The sequence below is a fragment of the Leuresthes tenuis genome, unplaced genomic scaffold, assembly GCF_036924035.1.
Source record: "Leuresthes tenuis unplaced genomic scaffold, fLeuTen1.0.hap1 SCAF_13, whole genome shotgun sequence".
Classification (NCBI taxonomy): domain Eukaryota; kingdom Metazoa; phylum Chordata; class Actinopteri; order Atheriniformes; family Atherinopsidae; genus Leuresthes; species Leuresthes tenuis.
The window spans coordinates 2,322,985-2,341,907 of record NW_027325367.1 but is presented as its reverse complement, the minus strand read 5'-3'; the positions used below and the strand labels follow the sequence as shown (position 1 = coordinate 2,341,907).

The 18,923-nt window shown below is 39.6% G+C and overlaps 1 protein-coding gene across 2 annotated transcripts in view; it reads right to left on the bottom strand.

Moving 5' to 3' along the window:
- col12a1b (collagen, type XII, alpha 1b) overlaps positions 1-18,923 on the bottom strand; it is a 181,546-nt gene that overhangs the window by 155,991 nt on the left and 6,632 nt on the right. Inside the window, exons 4-10 of one of the 2 annotated variants that reach the window (XM_072362915.1) lie at positions 16,295-16,438; positions 15,001-15,060; positions 13,164-13,427; positions 12,275-12,439; positions 10,877-11,050; positions 7,127-7,417; positions 4,824-5,426 (exon numbers count right to left, since the gene is read on the bottom strand). The exons of the other annotated variant lie outside the window; for it this stretch is intronic. Coding sequence (XP_072219016.1) covers positions 4,824-5,426; positions 7,127-7,417; positions 10,877-11,050; positions 12,275-12,439; positions 13,164-13,427; positions 15,001-15,060; positions 16,295-16,438 — 1,701 coding nt within the window. The remainder of the gene's footprint in view (positions 1-4,823; positions 5,427-7,126; positions 7,418-10,876; positions 11,051-12,274; positions 12,440-13,163; positions 13,428-15,000; positions 15,061-16,294; positions 16,439-18,923) is intronic. 2 annotated transcript variants of the gene reach the window in all.

Genomic DNA, 18,923 nt, shown 5'->3' with positions numbered 1-18,923 from the left:
ATGCTAATAAGACGTCCCAAAAGTTGCTGATATTAAGAAGAAGCAGGAGGGATGATGCCTGGGCGAAAAAGTTGGATTAAAAAACAGCTTTTTTCTCATATCTGCTTCTGTCCTGCAGCAGCTTTTCATCTTTGGTGCTTTAACGGTTTCACTTTTATGTTCTTATTGCTGTTTTTTTGTTTTTCTTCCTTGCTTTTATAGTTGAGAAAGAAGCGAGACCCAGAATCACATCATATATCTGCAAAGCTTCTATCCTAAGCTTAAGTTTAGGTTTAAAATATTAGGTGATTTATTACTGTCAGTAAAGTCAAATTAATAGTCTTTTAGTTCAGGTTAAATCCCAGTAAATGGCACAACACTGCCCCCTGCTGGCATAAACTGGTATTTAGCTCCTTTAGCTAATTCGGTGTAAAACGTGGGAATCGAACAGTGATTTTTGGTGAGAACAATGAGGAGAAGTTTGAAGCAGAAAAGTGAGGATGCGGTTGGACTTTTAAGGGAGTTTTAACTTATTTCAGAAGATATTAAGATAAATCGAGAAGAACCAGACCTTAAAATAACAGCTGATCACTCACACAGCACAGTGTCATCAGCATAGAGGAGCAGCAACAACACTCAGGTCTCTGGTAGATGGTGTTTCTGTCCTCTCGAGGCCAACACAGCCTCAAATATATGATTTTCAACTTAAATTAAAAGATAAACAGCTGCCAAAAGGAACTGATAATTAAAACGTCCCACAGCACAAGATTTGTTTGGTCTGGCTGCGAAAGCATTTGAGAAGAAGGTCGATATTTAACGCTAATTTAGCTGCTTTTTGGAAACAAAATGTGGACAAAGTCACTAAGCTGCCAACAATGAGGAGAAGTTTGAAGCAGAAAAGTGAGGATGCGGTTGGACTTTTAAGGGAGTTTTGACTTATTTCAGAAGATATTAAGATAAATCGAGAAGAACCAGACCTTAAAATAACAGCTGATCACTCACACAGCACAGTGTCATCAGCATAGAGGAGCAGCAACAACACTCAGGTCTCTGGTAGATGGTGTTTCTGTCCTCTCGAGGCCAACGGAGCCTCAACAGAGTCCGTTTACCGTTGGCTCAACAGATAAACATGAAAAACAGCCGCAGCACGAATCCAACTGATGGACAGATCCAACATTACGCTAATAAGACGTCCCAAAAGTTGCTGATGTCAAGAAGAAGCAGGAGGGATGATGCCTGTTGGATTAAAAAACAGCTTTTTTCTCATATCTGCTCCTGTCCTGCAGCAGCTTTTCATCTTTGGTGCTTTAACGGTTTCACTTTTATGTTCTTATTGCTGTTTTTTTGTTTTTCTTCCTTGCTTTTATAGTTGAGAAAGAAGCGAGACCCAGAATCACATCATATATATGCAAAGCTTCTATCCTAAGCTCAAGTTTAGGTTTAAAATATTAGGTGATTTATTACTGTCAGTAAAGTCGGATTAATAGTCTTTTAGTTCAGGTTAAATCCCAGTAAATGGCACAACACTGCCCCCTGCTGGCATAAACTGGTATCAGCATTGTCCTTTAGCTAATTCGGTGTAAAACGTGGGAATCGAACAGTGATTTTGGTGAGAACAATGAGGAGAAGTTTGAAGCAGAAAAGTGAGGACTTTTAAGGGAGTTTTGACTTATTTCAGAAGATATTAAGATAAATCGAGAAGAACCAGACCTTAAAATAACAGCTGATCACTCACACAGCACAGTGTCATCAGCATAGAGGAGCAGCAACAACACTCAGGTCTCTGGTAGATGGTGTTTCTGTCCTCTCGAGGCCAACACAGCCTCAAATATATGATTTTCAACTTAAATTAAAAGATAAACAGCTGCCAAAAGGAACTGATAATTAAAACGTCCCACAGCACAAGATTTGTTTGGTCTGGCTGCGAAAGCATTTGAGAAGAAGGTCGATATTTAACGCTAATTTAGCTGCTTTTTGGAAACAAAATGTGGACAAAGTCACTAAGCTGCCAACAATGAGGAGAAGTTTGAAGCAAGTTTGCGGCTTTCTCTAACAAACAAAGCAGAAAAGTGAGGATGCGGTTGGACTTTTAAGGGAGTTTTGACTTATTTCAGAAGAAATTAAGATAAATCGAGAAGAACCAGACCTTAAAATAACAGCTGGTCACTCACACAGCACAGTGTCATCAGCATAGAGGAGCAGCAACAACACTCAGGTCTCTGGTAGATGGTGTTTCTGTCCTCTCGAGGCCAACAGAGCCTCAACAGAGTCCGTTTACCGTTGGCTCAACAGATAAACATGAAAAACAGCCGCAGCACGAATCCAACTGATGGACAGCTCCAACATTACGCTAATAAGACGTCCCAAAAGTTGCTGATGTCAAGAAGAAGCAGGAGGGATGATGCCTGGGCGAAAAAGTTAGATTTTTTCTCATATCTGCTCCTGTCCTGCAGCAGCTTTTCATCTTTGGTGCTTTAACGGTTTCACTTTTATGTTCTTATTGCTGTTTTTTTGTTTTTCTTCCTTGCTTTTATAGTTGAGAAAGAAGCGAGACCCAGAATCACATCATATATATGCAAAGCTTCTATCCTAAGCTTAAGTTTAGGTTTAAAATATTAGGTGATTTATTACTGTCAGTAAAGTCGGATTAATAGTCTTTTAGTTCAGGTTAAATCCCAGTAAATGGCACAACACTGCCCCCTGCTGGCATAAACTGGTATCCGCATTGTCCTTTAGCTAATTCGGTGTAAAACGTGGGAATCGAACAGTGATTTTTGGTGAGAACAATGAGGAGAAGTTTGAAGCAGAAAAGTGAGGATGCGGTTGGACTTTTAAGGGAGTTTTGACTTATTTCAGAAGATATTAAGATAAATCGAGAAGAACCAGACCTTAAAATAACAGCTGATCACTCACACAGCACAGTGTCATCAGCATAGAGGAGCAGCAACAACACTCAGGTCTCTGGTAGATGGTGTTTCTGTCCTCTCGAGGCCAACGGAGCCTCAACAGAGTCCGTTTACCATTGGCTCAACAGATAAACATGAAAAACAGCCGCAGCACGAATCCAACTGATGGACAGATCCAACATTACGCTAATAAGACGTCCCAAAAGTTGCTGATATTAAGAAGAAGCAGGAGTGATGATGCCTGGGCGAAAAAGTTAGATTTTTTCTCATATCTGCTTCTGTCCTGCAGCAGCTTTTCATCTTTGGTGCTTTAACGGTTTCACTTTTATGTTCTTATTGCTGTTTTTTTGTTTTTCTTCCTTGCTTTTATAGTTGAGAAAGAAGCGAGACCCAGAATCACATCATATATCTGCAAAGCTTCTATCCTAAGCTCAAGTTTAGGTTTAAAATATTAGGTGATTTATTACTGTCAGTAAAGTCGGATTAATAGTCTTTTAGTTCAGGTTAAATCCCAGTAAATGGCACAACACTGCCCCCTGCTGGCATAAACTGGTATTTAGCTCCTTTAGCTAAATCGGTGTAAAACGTGGGAATCGAACAGTGATTTTGGTGAGAACAATGAGGAGAAGTTTGAAGCAGAAAAGTGAGGATGCGGTTGGACTTTTAAGGGAGTTTTGACTTATTTCAGAAGAAATTAAGATAAATCGAGAAGAACCAGACCTTGAAATAACAGCTGATCACTCACACAGCACAGTGTCATCAGCATAGAGGAGCAGCAACAACACTCAGGTCTCTGGTAGATGGTGTTTCTGTCCTCTCGAGGCCAACACAGCCTCAAATATATGATTTTCAACTTAAATTAAAAGATAAACAGCTGCCAAAAGGAACTGATAATTAAAACGTCCCACAGCACAAGATTTGTTTGGTCAGGCTGTGAAAGCATTTGAGAAGAAGGTCGATATTTAACGCTAATTTAGCTGCTTTTTGGAAACAAAATGTGGACAAAGTCACTAAGCTGCCAACAATGAGGAGAAGTTTGGAGCAGAAAAGTGAGGATGTGGTTGGACTTTTAAGGGAGTTTTAACTTATTTCAGAAGATATTAAGATAAATCGAGAAGAACCAGACCTTAAAATAACAGCTGATCACTCACACAGCACAGTGTCATCAGCATAGAGGAGCAGCAACAACACTCAGGTCTCTGGTAGATGGTGTTTCTGTCCTCTCGAGGCCAACAGAGCCTCAACAGAGTCCGTTTACCGTTGGCTCAACAGATAAACATGAAAAACAGCCGCAGCACGAATCCAACTGATGGACAGATCCAACATTACGCTAATAAGACGTCCCAAAAGTTGCTGATATTAAGAAGAAGCAGGAGGGATGATGCCTGGGCGAAAAAGTTAGATTTTTTCTCATATCTGCTCCTGTCCTGCAGCAGCTTTTCATCTTTGGTGCTTTAACGGTTTCACTTTTATGTTCTTATTGCTGTTTTTTTGTTTTTCTTCCTTGCTTTTATAGTTGAGAAAGAAGCGAGACCCAGAATCACATCATATATATGCAAAGCTTCTATCCTAAGCTTAAGTTTAGGTTTAAAATATTAGGTGATTTATTACTGTCAGTAAAGTCGGATTAATTGTCTTTTATAGCGAGTTGAAGTTCAGGTTAAATCCCAGTAAATGGCACAACACTGCCCCCTGCTGGCATAAACTGGTATCAGCATTGTCCTTTAGCTAATTCGGTGTAAAACGTGGGAATCGAACAGTGATTTTGGTGAGAACAATGAGGAGAAGTTTGAAGCAGAAAAGTGAGGACTTTTAAGGGAGTTTTGACTTATTTCAGAAGATATTAAGATAAATCGAGAAGAACCAGACCTTAAAATAACAGCTGATCACTCACACAGCACAGTGTCATCAGCATAGAGGAGCAGCAACAACACTCACGTCTCTGGTAGATGGTGCGAAGCTCCGCCTCGATCCTCAGGCAGATGGACTGTGTGAGCTGCTTGGATATCCTCTGAAAGGCATCAAAGTCATCCACCGTATATACGTGAGTCTCTGCAGGGGCGCTGGCAATGGCGTCGAGCTCGGACCGCACGGCGTCTTTAACGCCCACCGCGAAGATCTCCACGTCGGCGTCTCTCAGCTTGGTCGCCGGGTCCTTGAAGGCATCGGACGACTTCCCATCCGTGATGAGGATCGTCACGCGGGGAACGTTCAATCGAGCGCCCTTGTTGGTCTGGAAAATCCTCTCCTTCACGTAAGTCATGGCCTTGCCGGTGTTGGTGGAGCCACCGCGATACGGGAAAGTCCTCACAGCTTTGACCACGGCGTTCAGGTCGTGGTGAGTATTCAGGTAGAACTCGGGGTAGGGCTCCTTGCTGTACTGGACTAAGCTGATCTGAACCTTGTCCGGTCCGATGTCAAAAGTGTTCACCAGAACCTCGAGGAAAGCTCTTACTTTGGCAAAGTTTGTTATGCCGATGCTGTAGGATCCATCAACCAGGAGCACGACGTCAGCCTGGACATCCACCCCGAGAGAGCACTCTAGGTGGAAAAAACACAGGAAGGTGGTTCAAAAAAGACTTTAAATACATTCAAAGCTGTTCATCTGAGTGGATTTATCTCAAAGAACCACAAACTATCTATCTATTCTATTCTATGTAGCTTATTGTTAGCTTTTTATAAAGCTGTTATATCTTCATTTGTAAGTCGCTTTGGATAAAAGCGTCTGATAAATACAGAAACTATCAACCACAAACTGAAATGGAGCCAGTTAGTGAAGTCAAACCCATGCCAAAGGTGGTCGTTCTTGCTTTTCTTCCAAAGAATCTGGACTCTAAAGATATCTGAAGCTGTAGCAGCTTCTAAGATAACCTCTGTTGTTTAACAGCTTCTCACTGACAAGAAAAGCCTGAAAGATGCGTTTATATTTATGTTTTTATGCATTTAGGATACGCTTTTATCCAAAGCAGATAGGGTAAGGGGGCCTTGCCTAAGGACCCCTACTGGAGGTAATACCTTTCATGCAGGGGATTTGAACCCAGGTCTCCCACAGGAAGGTGGTTCAAAAAATACTTTAAATACATTCAAAGCTGTTCATCTGAGTGGATTTATCTCAAAGAACCACAAACTAACTATCTATTCTATTCTATGTAGCTTATTGTTAGCTTTTTGTAGAGCTGTTATATCTTCATTTGTAAGTCTCTTTGGATAAAATATAAAAATCAAAATAACAAAAATAAATAAAAAACATCCCATAATTAAGCTGCTATAGGCCCAGCCTGCTGGAGGAGCTCATCTGTCTCACCTTTCCTCACTTTGCTCTCTTTTTCCTCCTGTTTAATTTCACAATTGATTTTATGTCCATGTGACATTATTGTGGTTATTAACTTGTGTTTCCCTGTTCCAGCAGGTATCCTTTGAATGGTGTTATGGTGTTTTTCCCCCTCTTTTCCCTCTTTTCTGTCTTCTCAAACCCCAGCTGGTCCAGGCGGATGGACACCCTTCCTGGTTCTGATTCTGCCAGAGGTTTCTTCCTGGTTCTGGTTCTGCCAGAGGTTTCTTCCTGGTTCTGCCAGAGGTTTCTTCCTGGTTCTGGTTCTGCCAGAGGTTTCTACCTGGTTCTGGTTCTGCCAGAGGTTTCTTCCTGGTTCTGCCAGAGGTTTCTTCCTGGTTCTGGTTCTGCCAGAGGCTTCTTCCTGGTTCTGGTTCTGCCAGAGGTTTCTTCCTGGTTCTGCCAGAGGTTTCTACCTGGTTCTGGTTCTGTCAGAGGTTTCTTCCTGGTTCTGGTTCTGCCAGAGGTTTCTTCCTGGTTCTGCCAGAGGTTTCTTCCTGGTTCTGCCAGAGGTTTCTTCCTGGTTCTGGTTCTTCCAGAGGTTTCTTCCTGGTTCTGGTTCTGCCAGAGGTTTCTTCCTGTTAAAGGGAGTCGTTCCTTTCCACAGTCCCTCAGGCTCAGGACCGGAGATTGGACTGAAGACAAGTTTCGGTCCAATCTGTTGGTTTCCTTAGCTCGGATATTATTTTTTAATTGGCTCCATATGAATTAATTGGATTATAATTACAATGAATTGAATTCCAATTGGCTTGAATTGGACTTTATTACTTAAGTGCCTGTAGATGACATTTGTTGTAATCTGGCGCTTTATAAATAAAGTTGAATTGAACCCAGGTCTCCCACCACTACACCATCCAGCCCATAGCTGGATGCTGAAGATGCTCATAGCTGTGAGTAGTTGAGTTCTCACCCAATGAGACCCTCACGGGTTCCGTCTTCTGCATGACCACGGTGGGCTCACTGGGCGTCAGCCCTTTCAGGGCAAACACGCCGACTTGGTACTCTGTGTCCGGAGAAAGGTCTCTGACCACCAGCGAGGTCTGCGTGGCGCCCACATACAGATCCTGCCGCTTGGCGCCGGCCATCATGGGAATCAGCTGGACTTTGTATCCTGTCACCTCACTAATGGAGGAGTCCCAGGTCACCCGCATGGACTTTGAAGCCACCTCCAGGACTCTGAGGTTGGAGGCCTGCTCGACGGCTGCAAAAAAAGACGGAATTCGATTCATTATCGATTCTAGATTAAATCTAAGAGTGAGGCTGAGCGGTCGGGGGACTCCAGCCCCCTGAAAATGGATGGATATCATCGTGTATTTAAAAAGAAATTGGGGTAGTCGTCGTGGTTTCAGCAGTAAAAGACTTCTTGACTGATAAAGATTGAAGGAAACTAAGAGTTTCTGAGACAAACTTGTCAAAGAAAGGCAGAAAACGCTCAGATAGCCTCTTAATACTTAATATTTATCAGGTTTTGTGTGAAAGTGTTGTTTTAATTCCATTAAAGACGGCAGAAAACGCTCAGATAGCCTCTTAATACTTAATATTTATCAGGTTTTGTGTGAAAGTGTTGTTTTAATTCCATTAAAGACGGCAGAAAACGCTCAGATAGCCTCTTAATACTTAATATTTATCAGGTTTTGTGTGTTTTAATTCCATTAAAGACGGCAGAAAACGCTCAGATAGCCTCTTAATCTTTAATATTTATCAGGTTTTGTGTGAAAGTGTTGTTTTAATTCCATTAAAGACGGCAGAAAACGCTCAGATAGCCTCTTAATACTTAATATTTATCAGGTTTTGTGTGTTTTAATTCCATTAAAGACGGCAGAAAACGCTCAGATAGCCTCTTAATACTTAATATTTATCAGGTTTTGTGTGTTTTAATTCCATTAAAGACGGCAGAAAACGCTCAGATAGCCTCTTAATACTTAATATTTATCAGGTTTTGTGTGTTTTAATTCCATTAAAGACGGCAGAAAACACTCAGATAGCCTCTTAATACTTAATATTTATCAGGTTTTGTGTGTTTTAATTCCATTAAAGACGGCAGAAAACACTCAGATAGCCTCTGAATACTTAATATTTATCAGGTTTTGTGTGTTTTAATTCCATTAAAGACGGCAGAAAACGCTCAGATAGCCTCTTAATACTTAATATTTATCAGGTTTTGTGTGTTTTAATTCCATTAAAGACGGCAGAAAACGCTCAGATAGCCTCTTAATACTTAATATTTATCAGGTTTTGTGTGTTTTAATTCCATTAAAGACGGCAGAAAACGCTCAGATAGCCTCTTAATACTTAATATTTATCAGGTTTTGTGTGTTTTAATTCCATTAAAGACGGCAGAAAACGCTCAGATAGCCTCTTAATACTTAATATTTATCAGGTTTTCTGTGTTTTAATTCCATTAAAGACGGCAGAAAACGCTCAGATAGCCTCTTAATCTTTAATATTTATCAGGTTTTGTGTGTTTTAATTCCATTAAAGACGGCAGAAAACGCTCAGATAGCCTCTTAATACTTAATATTTATCAGGTTTTGTGTGTTTTAATTCCACTAAAGACGGACAGAAAACGCTCAGATAGCCTCTTAATACTTAATATTTATCAGGTTTTGTGTGTTTTAATTCCATTAAAGACGGCAGAAAACGCTCAGATAGCCTCTTAATACTTAATATTTATCAGGTTTTGTGTGAAAGTGTTGTTTTAATTCCATTAAAGACGGCAGAAAACGCTCAGATAGCCTCTTAATACTTAATATTTATCAGGTTTTGTGTGAAAGTGTTGTTTTAATTCCATTAAAGACGGCAGAAAACGCTCAGATAGCCTCTTAATACTTAATATTTATCAGGTTTTGTGTGTTTTAATTCCATTAAAGACGGCAGAAAACGCTCAGATAGCCTCTTAATACTTAATATTTATCAGGTTTTGTGTGAAAGTGTTGTTTTAATGCCATTAAAGACGTCAGAAAACGTTCAGATAGCCTCTTAATACTTAATATTTATCAGGTTTTGTGTGAAAGTGTTGTTTTAATTCCATTAAAGACGTCAGAAAACGCTCAGATAGCCTCTTAATACTTAATATTTATCAGGTTTTGTGTGTTTTAATGCCATTAAAGACGTCAGAAAACGCTCAGATAGCCTCTTAATACTTAATATTTATCAGGTTTTGTGTGTTTTAATTCCATTAAAGACGGGCAGAAAACGCTCAGATAGCCTCTTAATACTTAATATTTATCAGCTTTTGTGTGTTTTAATTCCACTAAAGACGGACAGAAAACGCTCAGATAGCCTCTTAATACTTAATATTTATCAGGTTTTGTGTGTTTTAATTCCATTAAAGACGGCAGAAAACGCTCAGATAGCCTCTTAATACTTAATATTTATCAGGTTTTGTGTGAAAGTGTTGTTTTAATTCCATTAAAGACGGCAGAAAACGCTCAGATAGCCTCTTAATACTTAATATTTATCAGGTTTTGTGTGAAAGTGTTGTTTTAATTCCATTAAAGACGGCAGAAAACGCTCAGATAGCCTCTTAATACTTAATATTTATCAGGTTTTGTGTGTTTTAATTCCATTAAAGACGGCAGAAAACGCTCAGATAGCCTCTTAATACTTAATATTTATCAGGTTTTGTGTGAAAGTGTTGTTTTAATGCCATTAAAGACGTCAGAAAACGTTCAGATAGCCTCTTAATACTTAATATTTATCAGGTTTTGTGTGAAAGTGTTGTTTTAATTCCATTAAAGACGGGCAGAAAACGCTCAGATAGCCTCTTAATACTTAATATTTATCAGGTTTTGTGTGTTTTAATTCCATTAAAGACGGCAGAAAACGCTCAGATAGCCTCTTAATACTTAATATTTATCAGGTTTTGTGTGTTTTAATTCCATTAAAGACGTCAGAAAACGCTCAGATAGCCTCTTAATACTTAATATTTATCAGGTTTTGTGTGTTTTAATTCCATTAAAGACGGCAGAAAACGCTCAGATAGCCTCTTAATACTTAATATTTATCAGGTTTTGTGTGTTTTAATTCCATTAAAGACGGCAGAAAACGCTCAGATAGCCTCTTAATACTTAATATTTATCAGGTTTTGTGTGAAAGTGTTGTTTTAATTCCATTAAAGACGTCAGAAAACGCTCAGATAGCCTCTTAATACTTAATATTTATCAGGTTTTGTGTGAAAGTGTTGTTTTAATTCCATTAAAGACGTCAGAAAATGCTCAGATAGCCTCTTAATACTTAATATTTATCAGGTTTTGTGTGTTTTAATTCCATTAAAGACGTCAGAAAACGCTCAGATAGCCTCTTAATACTTAATATTTATCAGGTTTTGTGTGTTTTAATTCCATTAAAGACGGCAGAAAACGCTCAGATAGCCTCTTAATACTTAATATTTATCAGGTTTTGTGTGTTTTAATTCCATTAAAGACGTCAGAAAACGCTCAGATAGCCTCTTAATACTTAATATTTAGCAGGTTTTGTGTGTTTTAATTCCATTAAAGACGGCAGAAAACGCTCAGATAGCCTCTTAATACTTAATATTTATCAGGTTTTGTGTGTTTTAATTCCATTAAAGACGGCAGAAAACACTCAGATAGCCTCTTAATACTTGATATTTATCAGGTTTTGTGTGTTTTAATGCCATTAAAGGTGTGAGTCTCACCTTCTTCTCCGCTGACGAGCGAGTTGAGCTGATCATCCACTGAGGAACACACCTGAGAAATGAGCTCTCTCTGCACCGTCTTAATCGTGTCGAAGCTGGCCACGCTAAAGACGTGGTTCCTGTGAGGTGTGGAAGCCATTAGCTTCATCTCTGCTTCATCGGCTTGCTGGATGCCTAAACCAGAAAGAGAAGGATATCAGATGGAGTCTGATTCTCGGTGGAAATGGGAAACATGCTGCGTTTCCGACCGCCTGCCAAAGTCAACGACAGTCTGAGCTTTGAAGCAACACAACTGCATTCAGAGCTTGTAAAGTCAGTGGTATTTTGTGTAAATACTGGGTTAAAAAGAGCAATCTATGACCCAGTTAAGTGAACATTTGTTTTCCACATTAGCTTATTCCACTTTGGCTGGAAAGTCTGACAACATGAGCCGTAAATATGAAAGTTTTACAGTTAGAGGAGTCTTTATAGATCAGAGTTTATTCAAAGTTCAGTTTAAAAGCTTCATCATTCTGCTAAATCCTTTTAAAATAGATAAAGATTCTCATGTGATCGTCTCGTTTTAATCGAGATACTTTAAGTTTCGCTGCAGCAGAGGAAGGAAAGAGGTAAAAACTAAGTAAAAAACTCAACTTCTTACCCTCAGATGGCAGCTAAAAATGTTTCTTCTGTTTAGTTTCCATTTGAAATGTGCTAAAAGAAACGTTTTAAATGGTTTCACATCTTCTTCTTTTACTTCCCTCCATTTAAAATACTTTATTTCTTTCCTCTCCTTGGATTTTAGAACTAATCTGAGTTTAACAACTTCGTTTCAGCACATTTCGACTGATAATCGTGGGGGAAAATGAGAAAATAATGCATCTTATAAGTGGGAACATACTTCACCCACTTTTCTATCAGTGATAGAAACATTTTAAATGGTTTCAATTCTTCTTCTTTTACTTCCCTCCATTTAAAATACTTTATTTCTTGCCTCTCCTTGGATTTTAGAACTAATCTGAGTTTAACAACTTCGTTTCAGCACATTTCGACTGATAATCGTGGGGGAAAATGAGAAAATAATGCATCTTATAAGTGGGAACATACTTCTCCCACTTTTCTATCAGTGATAGAAATGTTTTGACTGCCTATAAAAAAGTGAGATATTATTTATTGAACAAGAAGCCGTCTTTACACAACGGTTGCTACGGTAACGGTTGGTGTTTCTCCCTCTCAGCCAGTGGAAAGTGGAAGTGAAGCCAGCGTGTAAACACATAAAACTTGCTATCACTCGCTTGAAATGTTAATGATGCAACCCGGCTCCATAATCACGCCGTAGCAGGTAGCGTTTTCTCCTCAAAGCTGTTAAAAGTGTTAAATACAAGTGGAAAACACAGAATGTGGAATGTAATCCGGTACCGAGGACGAAGATCTCCACCCCTCTGCTCCTGAGCTGCTTGGCGTAAGTCTCCACTGGATCCTCAGATTTGCCATCTGTGATGATGACCAGCACTTTGGGAAAACCTTTCCTGGCACCAGCCGCCTCGGAGAAAGCATTTTTCAGGAGGTAGTTGAGGGCGTCGCCTGAATCAAGACGAGAGAGAGCGTTTACTTCACCGGGGTTGTGGTAAAAAATGGCTTCTTTAGCAGAAAAATGACTCGGCAGGTGACTAAAATGCAAAAGAAGCCCAAAAACATTACTAATTTACTTAATTCTTTCATAAAGTCCTTTGAAATAATGGGTTTGGTATTTATTTGTCCCTTTAGAAACACTTTGACCATCATGAATGGGTCAAATAAATAAAAAATAAATGTTTTTGAGTTGCAGATAGCAGCTCCTTCAGTTAAAAACATCAGTTTTTTACCATCTGAGCCCAAGAAAAGGAGGAATAACTCGTTTAGGAATGAAATCTGAGAATCTAAACTAATCTAAACTCGTAAAAAGTCGAGCTTCACCTCGGCAGGTAACTAAAATGCAAAAGAAGCCCAAAAACTTGCTTATTATTTCTATTAATCTTGGACAAAATCACTAATTTACTTAATTCTTTCATAAAGTCCTTTGAAATAGTGGGTTTGGTATTTATTTGTCCCTTGACAAGTGGGACCAATGACATAAGAGAAGCGCTTTGACCATCATAAATGGGTCAAATAAATAAAAAATAAATGTTTTTGAGTTGCAGATAGCAGCTCCTTCAGTTAAAAACATCAGTTTTTTACCATCTGAGTCCAAGAAAAGGAGGAATAACTCGTTTAGGAATGAAATCTGAGACTCTAAACTGATCTAAACTCGTAGAAAGTCGAGCTTCACCTGTCATGGTGCTGCCTCCTTTGTAAGGCAGCGAGCCGATGGCCTTCAGCAGCACCGGCCGGGTCAGGTGTTCCTTCAGGCTGAACTCGGTTCGGGCGCCATCGCCGTACTGGACCACGCTCACGCGGGTTCTGTCCTTGCCGATCTGAAAGGCTCCGGCTGTCGCTGAGATGAAGGAGCGGATGTATTTGAAGTTGGGCCTCCCGACGCTCCAGGAGCCGTCCACCAGGAAAACCACATCAGCGATGATGCTTGCAGGACATTCTGCAAACAAAAGGTTAACAGAACCTGTCAGAACTGAGGCAGCACCCTGTCCTTTAGGCTCCTCCCTCTCTGCTGTGCATCAGCCCTGCTCCCAGAGGCCCTCGCTGCAGAGGCTGCTGCTAACAGGCTAATAACAGGCTAATAACAGGCTAATAACAGGCTGCTAACAGGCTGCTAACAGGCTGCTAACAGGCTGCTAACAGGCTAATAACAGGCTGCTAACAGGCTGCTAACAGGCTGCTAACAGGCTAATAACAGGCTGCTAACAGGCTGCTAACAGGCTAATAACAGGCTAATAACAGGCTGCTAACAGGCTGCTAACAGGCTAATAACAGGCTGCTAACAGGCTGCTAACAGGCTAATAACAGGCTAATAACAGGCTGCTAACAGGCTAATAACAGGCTAATAACAGGCTAATAACAGGCTAATAACAGGCTAATAACAGGGTTTATTAGGGTCTCAGCATGGTTTACACCCGCTGAACTACGAGGTGTTTGAGGGTTTTAAAACTATGAATTAATGTAAAAAAGAAAGTACGGGCGCTATGTCTCAGAATGGGATTATATGTCTACGTTTAATTCTTTTAACTGTGTTTTAAGCTGGTTCAGTTTGGTTTTTAATCCTTGAACCTTGCCTCTTTGCGATTATATGGGATTATATGGGATTATATATCTACGTTTAATTCTTTTAACTGTGTTTTAAGCTGGTTCAGTTTGGTTTTTAATCCTTGAACCTTGCCTCTTTGTGATTATATGGGATTATATGGGATTATATATCTACGTTTAATTCTTTTAACTGTGTTTTAAGCTGGTTCAGTTTGGTTTTTAATCCTTGCCTCCTTGCCTCTTTGCTTTCTGAGAGTTTCCTTGTGATTTTAAAACTATGAATTAATGTAAAAAAGAAAGTACGGGCGCTATGTCCCAGAATGGGATTATATGTCTACGTTTAATTCTAGTTTAAATCAACTCTTTTAAGCTGGTTCAGTTTGGTTTTTAATCCTTGAACCTTGCCTCTTTGTGATTATATGGGATTATATGTCTATGTTTAATTCTTTTAACTGTGTTTTAAGCTGGTTCAGCTTGGTTTTTAATCCTTGAACCTTGCCTCCTTGCCTCTTTGCTTCCTTGTGATTTTCCTCTCATGAAAAGAAGGAAAAACTAGCGCAAGGCCGTCATCATCTGCAGAAAAGGGGCCAGGGCAGCAGCAACAGCGCTCTTGTAAACGAGCATCTGTAATGGTTTCCACTTCTCTCAGCTTTTCTCAGCTCGAACCCCCCCCCCCCCAGCTCAAACAGCAGCCCCACCAACATCGAGCATGTGCAGCTTTCTCCATAAGTATAATTAGCGGGCAAGAAACCAAGCCGATGATCCAATACTTTAGAGATTTATGGAGGCCTAATCTTGATTATTGCTATACAATGGAGTGCTGTGTGGCAGGAGCCTCCCTTTCGCTGCAGGACTTGTGAAGAATACTTAAACACAAAATGTACAAAAACTTGAAAACTTCTGACTTCTGAGCAGGAAGTGAAGCTTCCCGTCGAATCGAGGTTTATTAGAAGCCGATAAGGACTTACTGACTAGATCTGAGGGAGCTGGTTTCCTGGTGCCTCCTCCTGAGCTGCCACTTGATTCAACTGGAAGGCAATAAAACAGTCAAAGTTACAGCAGATAATCCACTGAAAGTGTGCATAAAGGAAAAAAACAACACATTCTGTCGTGCAGTTGTTGTTTTTCATCAATTAATCGATCAAATGAGGTCTTCTGTGTCCAAAAATACGTTTTTTTTAGCTATTTGTCCTTCGTGTTTATGCAACTAACATGAAAAATGAGCTGCTAAAGGGCAAAAGTTGACAGGCCGATGCTGTCAAAGCTGTAAGATTTCAAAGGAATAACCAGAAGGGTTTCTCAGATCTCAGATCACCGTGTTTTTGTGCCAAAAAACACCAATTTTCTGTCATTACACCACCGAAGACCACAGTCACACTGGAAATATGGGTCCAAATCCCACTTTGCAGACATGAAAAACCTATATCTATTTAAAAAATGTGGTTTTGAAAACCCAGACCAGTTCATTTGGACCATTCAGGTGCAGAAAACAAAGAGATGTGGCTCAGTTTAAGACATTTACAGCGGAACAAGTCAGCCCAAGGCTGCAGAAACGTTAAATTCAACACTTCCACTGCACAACAGACCAGTTCTTTCTATAAATTAACCAGGACTTCTTCTTAAATATGTTTTATAATATTCTGGAAGAGACATTTATTCCTCCTGTTTTATACTAATAATTCTGGTTCTTGGGATTTTCATCTGACCAGCTGTTTGGGACACTTTTCATTCCAAAATAACCTTTTAAAGTCATTTTAAAATGTCCTGAATTGCTTTATTAACCGTCTAGCCGTGTATCTAACAAACAAATTAACTTCCCTGAATGGTAATACCTCACAGCTGGACTTTGTACTTCTGCTAAAATTATAGAAATTACTTCTCTCAGGCTTTGGAGCGCTGATTTTCTTCTTCTACACACCAAAAAAACTGGCTGATTGTGAGTAAATGGACCATTTAGAGACCGTTTTTCCTTTTCCAGCATCAAGAATGAAATTATACTCTCAGCTCAGCTCAACTCTTAGAAGTAAACGTTCAGAAGACATTAAAATCATTTAGAAATAGAGTTTAAATCCAAAAGGAAGTGGGATTATTATCTGTGTTAACCATTTATTTCAAAAGAATGGACAAGACAGGTTTAAATGAGCTTTATCCCTGTAATTCATGCAGTTTTTTCCTCTAAAAAAAGGTGACCAGCTGCAGGAAAACCTCTGGTTGGATGTTTTCTGTTCATTTACACGAGCAGATTCACTCAGGGGGACTCACGCGTGATCTGGCCAGTGATGGGAAGACTCTCCACCGATCCGGCGTACGCAACTATCGTAACCTCGTAATCCACATCTGGAATCAGGTCTGGGATGGAGGTTTTAGTCACAGATGGAGGCACAGAGAATTCTTTTGTTGGTTCTCCTAGAAGAATGCACACAGTCAGGGGGAAGCCATTAGGAAACTATTACACGACTTAATTTCTCCAAGAGTCAAAACAGGGCTTTAGAAAAAGCCTGATTCCAAGCCGAGGATGAGAGGAGCTGCGTTAAAACAACCTGATTTAATGGAAACTTTCAATGAACAAAAAACACCTTTTAACTGTTCATTAAAGCAGGAGAAACAGTGAATGTTAAAAGCTTTTATTAATTAGCTGAATCCTGAAAGACGGGCTGAAGGCTTCTTTAAAAACCTGCTTTTCTCCTTTAATCTTGTTCTGATTCAGCTGCTGAGAACAGAGCTGCAGAACATGTGTTATCAGCCTTTTATTGGGTTAAAAACACACTTTAAACTGGAAAAACAGATGTGTAAAAATGTATTTGTTGTTTTATGGTATAACTATGTGTTAAGTTATGGAGAAACTGTTAGATTTAGACAAACAGGCCGATTTTCTGATGTATCTATCGGGACTTTTACTGTCTCTGTGTTGTAAGAAGCAGCTTTTTTAATGCAACACACAAAGTAAACGTTCAGAAAACACACAACAGCATTCGTGGCTCTGAATAATGTGAATTATTAGCTAGCATAGCAATATAAAGTAGCATCTCGTCAGTTAGTTTGATGCAGAAGCAGGTCTGCATCCACAATTAGAAACTTTAAGGTCTTTTCTTTATTCTTACACATTAAAACAGCTATCTACAGCTACATATGCTACATATGCTACATATGCTACATATGCTAACTTTCAAGGTCTTCTTCTTCTTCTTCTTCTTCTTCTATGAACTTTGTTGCAGTACCTTAACATTACATTTCCTTCTTTAAATATATCAGAATAAACATGATTCTGACCAAGATGGCAGCCACAGAGACACATTTCACAGGACTGCACCTTTATCTACCTGCTGTCAGTGTTTCCTGCTGTTAGCATCATTTTAACAGGTAACATTTCATCCGTTCCTGGTTCATTCTGCTCACCGTTTGCTAAGGTTGAGGCACATTAAACCATTTGGGCACCTAAACTACTTGGTAAGACTTAAATGGGGGAAGTAGTGTGTTTTAATTTAAATAATTAGTCTCATATGTTCTACCACATGTTGGGAAACTCAACTTCTTAAGCCTGCTGGTGTGAAACAGCCAATAAACTATAAAATGACAAATGAAAAAGATTGTTTCTGTTCATGTGCACAAAGAAAAATAAGCTTTAAGAAAAGAAAAGGTGAATTAAAGCCTCTCTCTGCCAAAGTCAGGAGGAAGAACTCAGCTTTACTTCCCCTTCTTCAAACTATACTCCTTTAACAGCAGTTTTAAGTGTCTTTCCTGTCAGTTTTCTCCCCACGGGACTTGAACGCAGCATCAAACCTCCTGTCGTTTTAAAAGTCTAAATACCGACTGAGAAAAGGTGAATTAAAGCCTCTCTCTGCCAAAGTCAGGAGGAAGAACTCAGCTTTAATTCACCTTCTTCACATTATACTCCTTTAACTGCAGTTTTAAGTGTCTTTCCTGTCAGTTTTCTCCCCACGGGACTTGAACGCAGCATCAAACCTCCTGTCGTTTTAAAAGTCTAAATATTGACTGAGAAAAGGTGAATTAAAGCCTCTCTCTGCCAAAGTCAGGAGGAAGAAGTCAGCTTTAATTCACCTTCTTCAAATTATACTCCTTTAACTGCAGTTTTAAGTGTCTTTCCTGTCAGATTTCTCCCCACGGGACTTGAACGCAGCATCAAGCCTCCTGTCGTTTTAAAAGTCTAAATACCGACTGAGAAAAGGTGAATTAAAGCCTCTCTCTGCCAAAGTCAGGAGGAAGAACTCAGCTTTAATTCACCTTCTTCAAATTATACTCCTTTAACTGCAGTTTTAAGTGTCTTTCCTGTCAGTTTTCTTCCCACGGGACTTGAACGCAGCATCAAGCCTCCTGTCGTTTTAAAAGTCTAAATACCGACTGAGAAAAGGTGAATTAAAGCCTCTCTCTGCCAAAATCAGGAGGAAGAACTCAGCTTTAATTCACCTTCTTCAAATTATACTCCTTTAACAGCAGTTTTAAGTGTCTTTCCTGTCAGTTTTCTCCCCACGGGACCTGAACGCAGCATCAAGCCTGTCGTTTTAAAAGTCTAAATACCGACTGAGAAAAGGTGAATTAAAGCCTCTCTCTGCCAAAGTCAGGAGGAAGAACTCAGCTTTAATTCACCTTCTTCAAATTATACTCCTTTAACTGCAGTTTTAAGTGTCTTTCCTGTCGGTTTTCTCCCCAGGGGACTTGAACGCAGCATCAAACCTCCTGTCGTTTTAAAAGTCTAAATACAGACTGAGAAAAGGTGAATTAAAGCCTCTCTCTGCCAAAATCAGGAGGAAGAACTCAGCTTTAATTCACCTTCTTCAAATTATACTCCTTTAACTGCAGTTTTAAGTGTCTTTCCTGTCGGTTTTCTCCCCAGGGGACTTGAACGCAGCATCAAACCTCCTGTCGTTTTAAA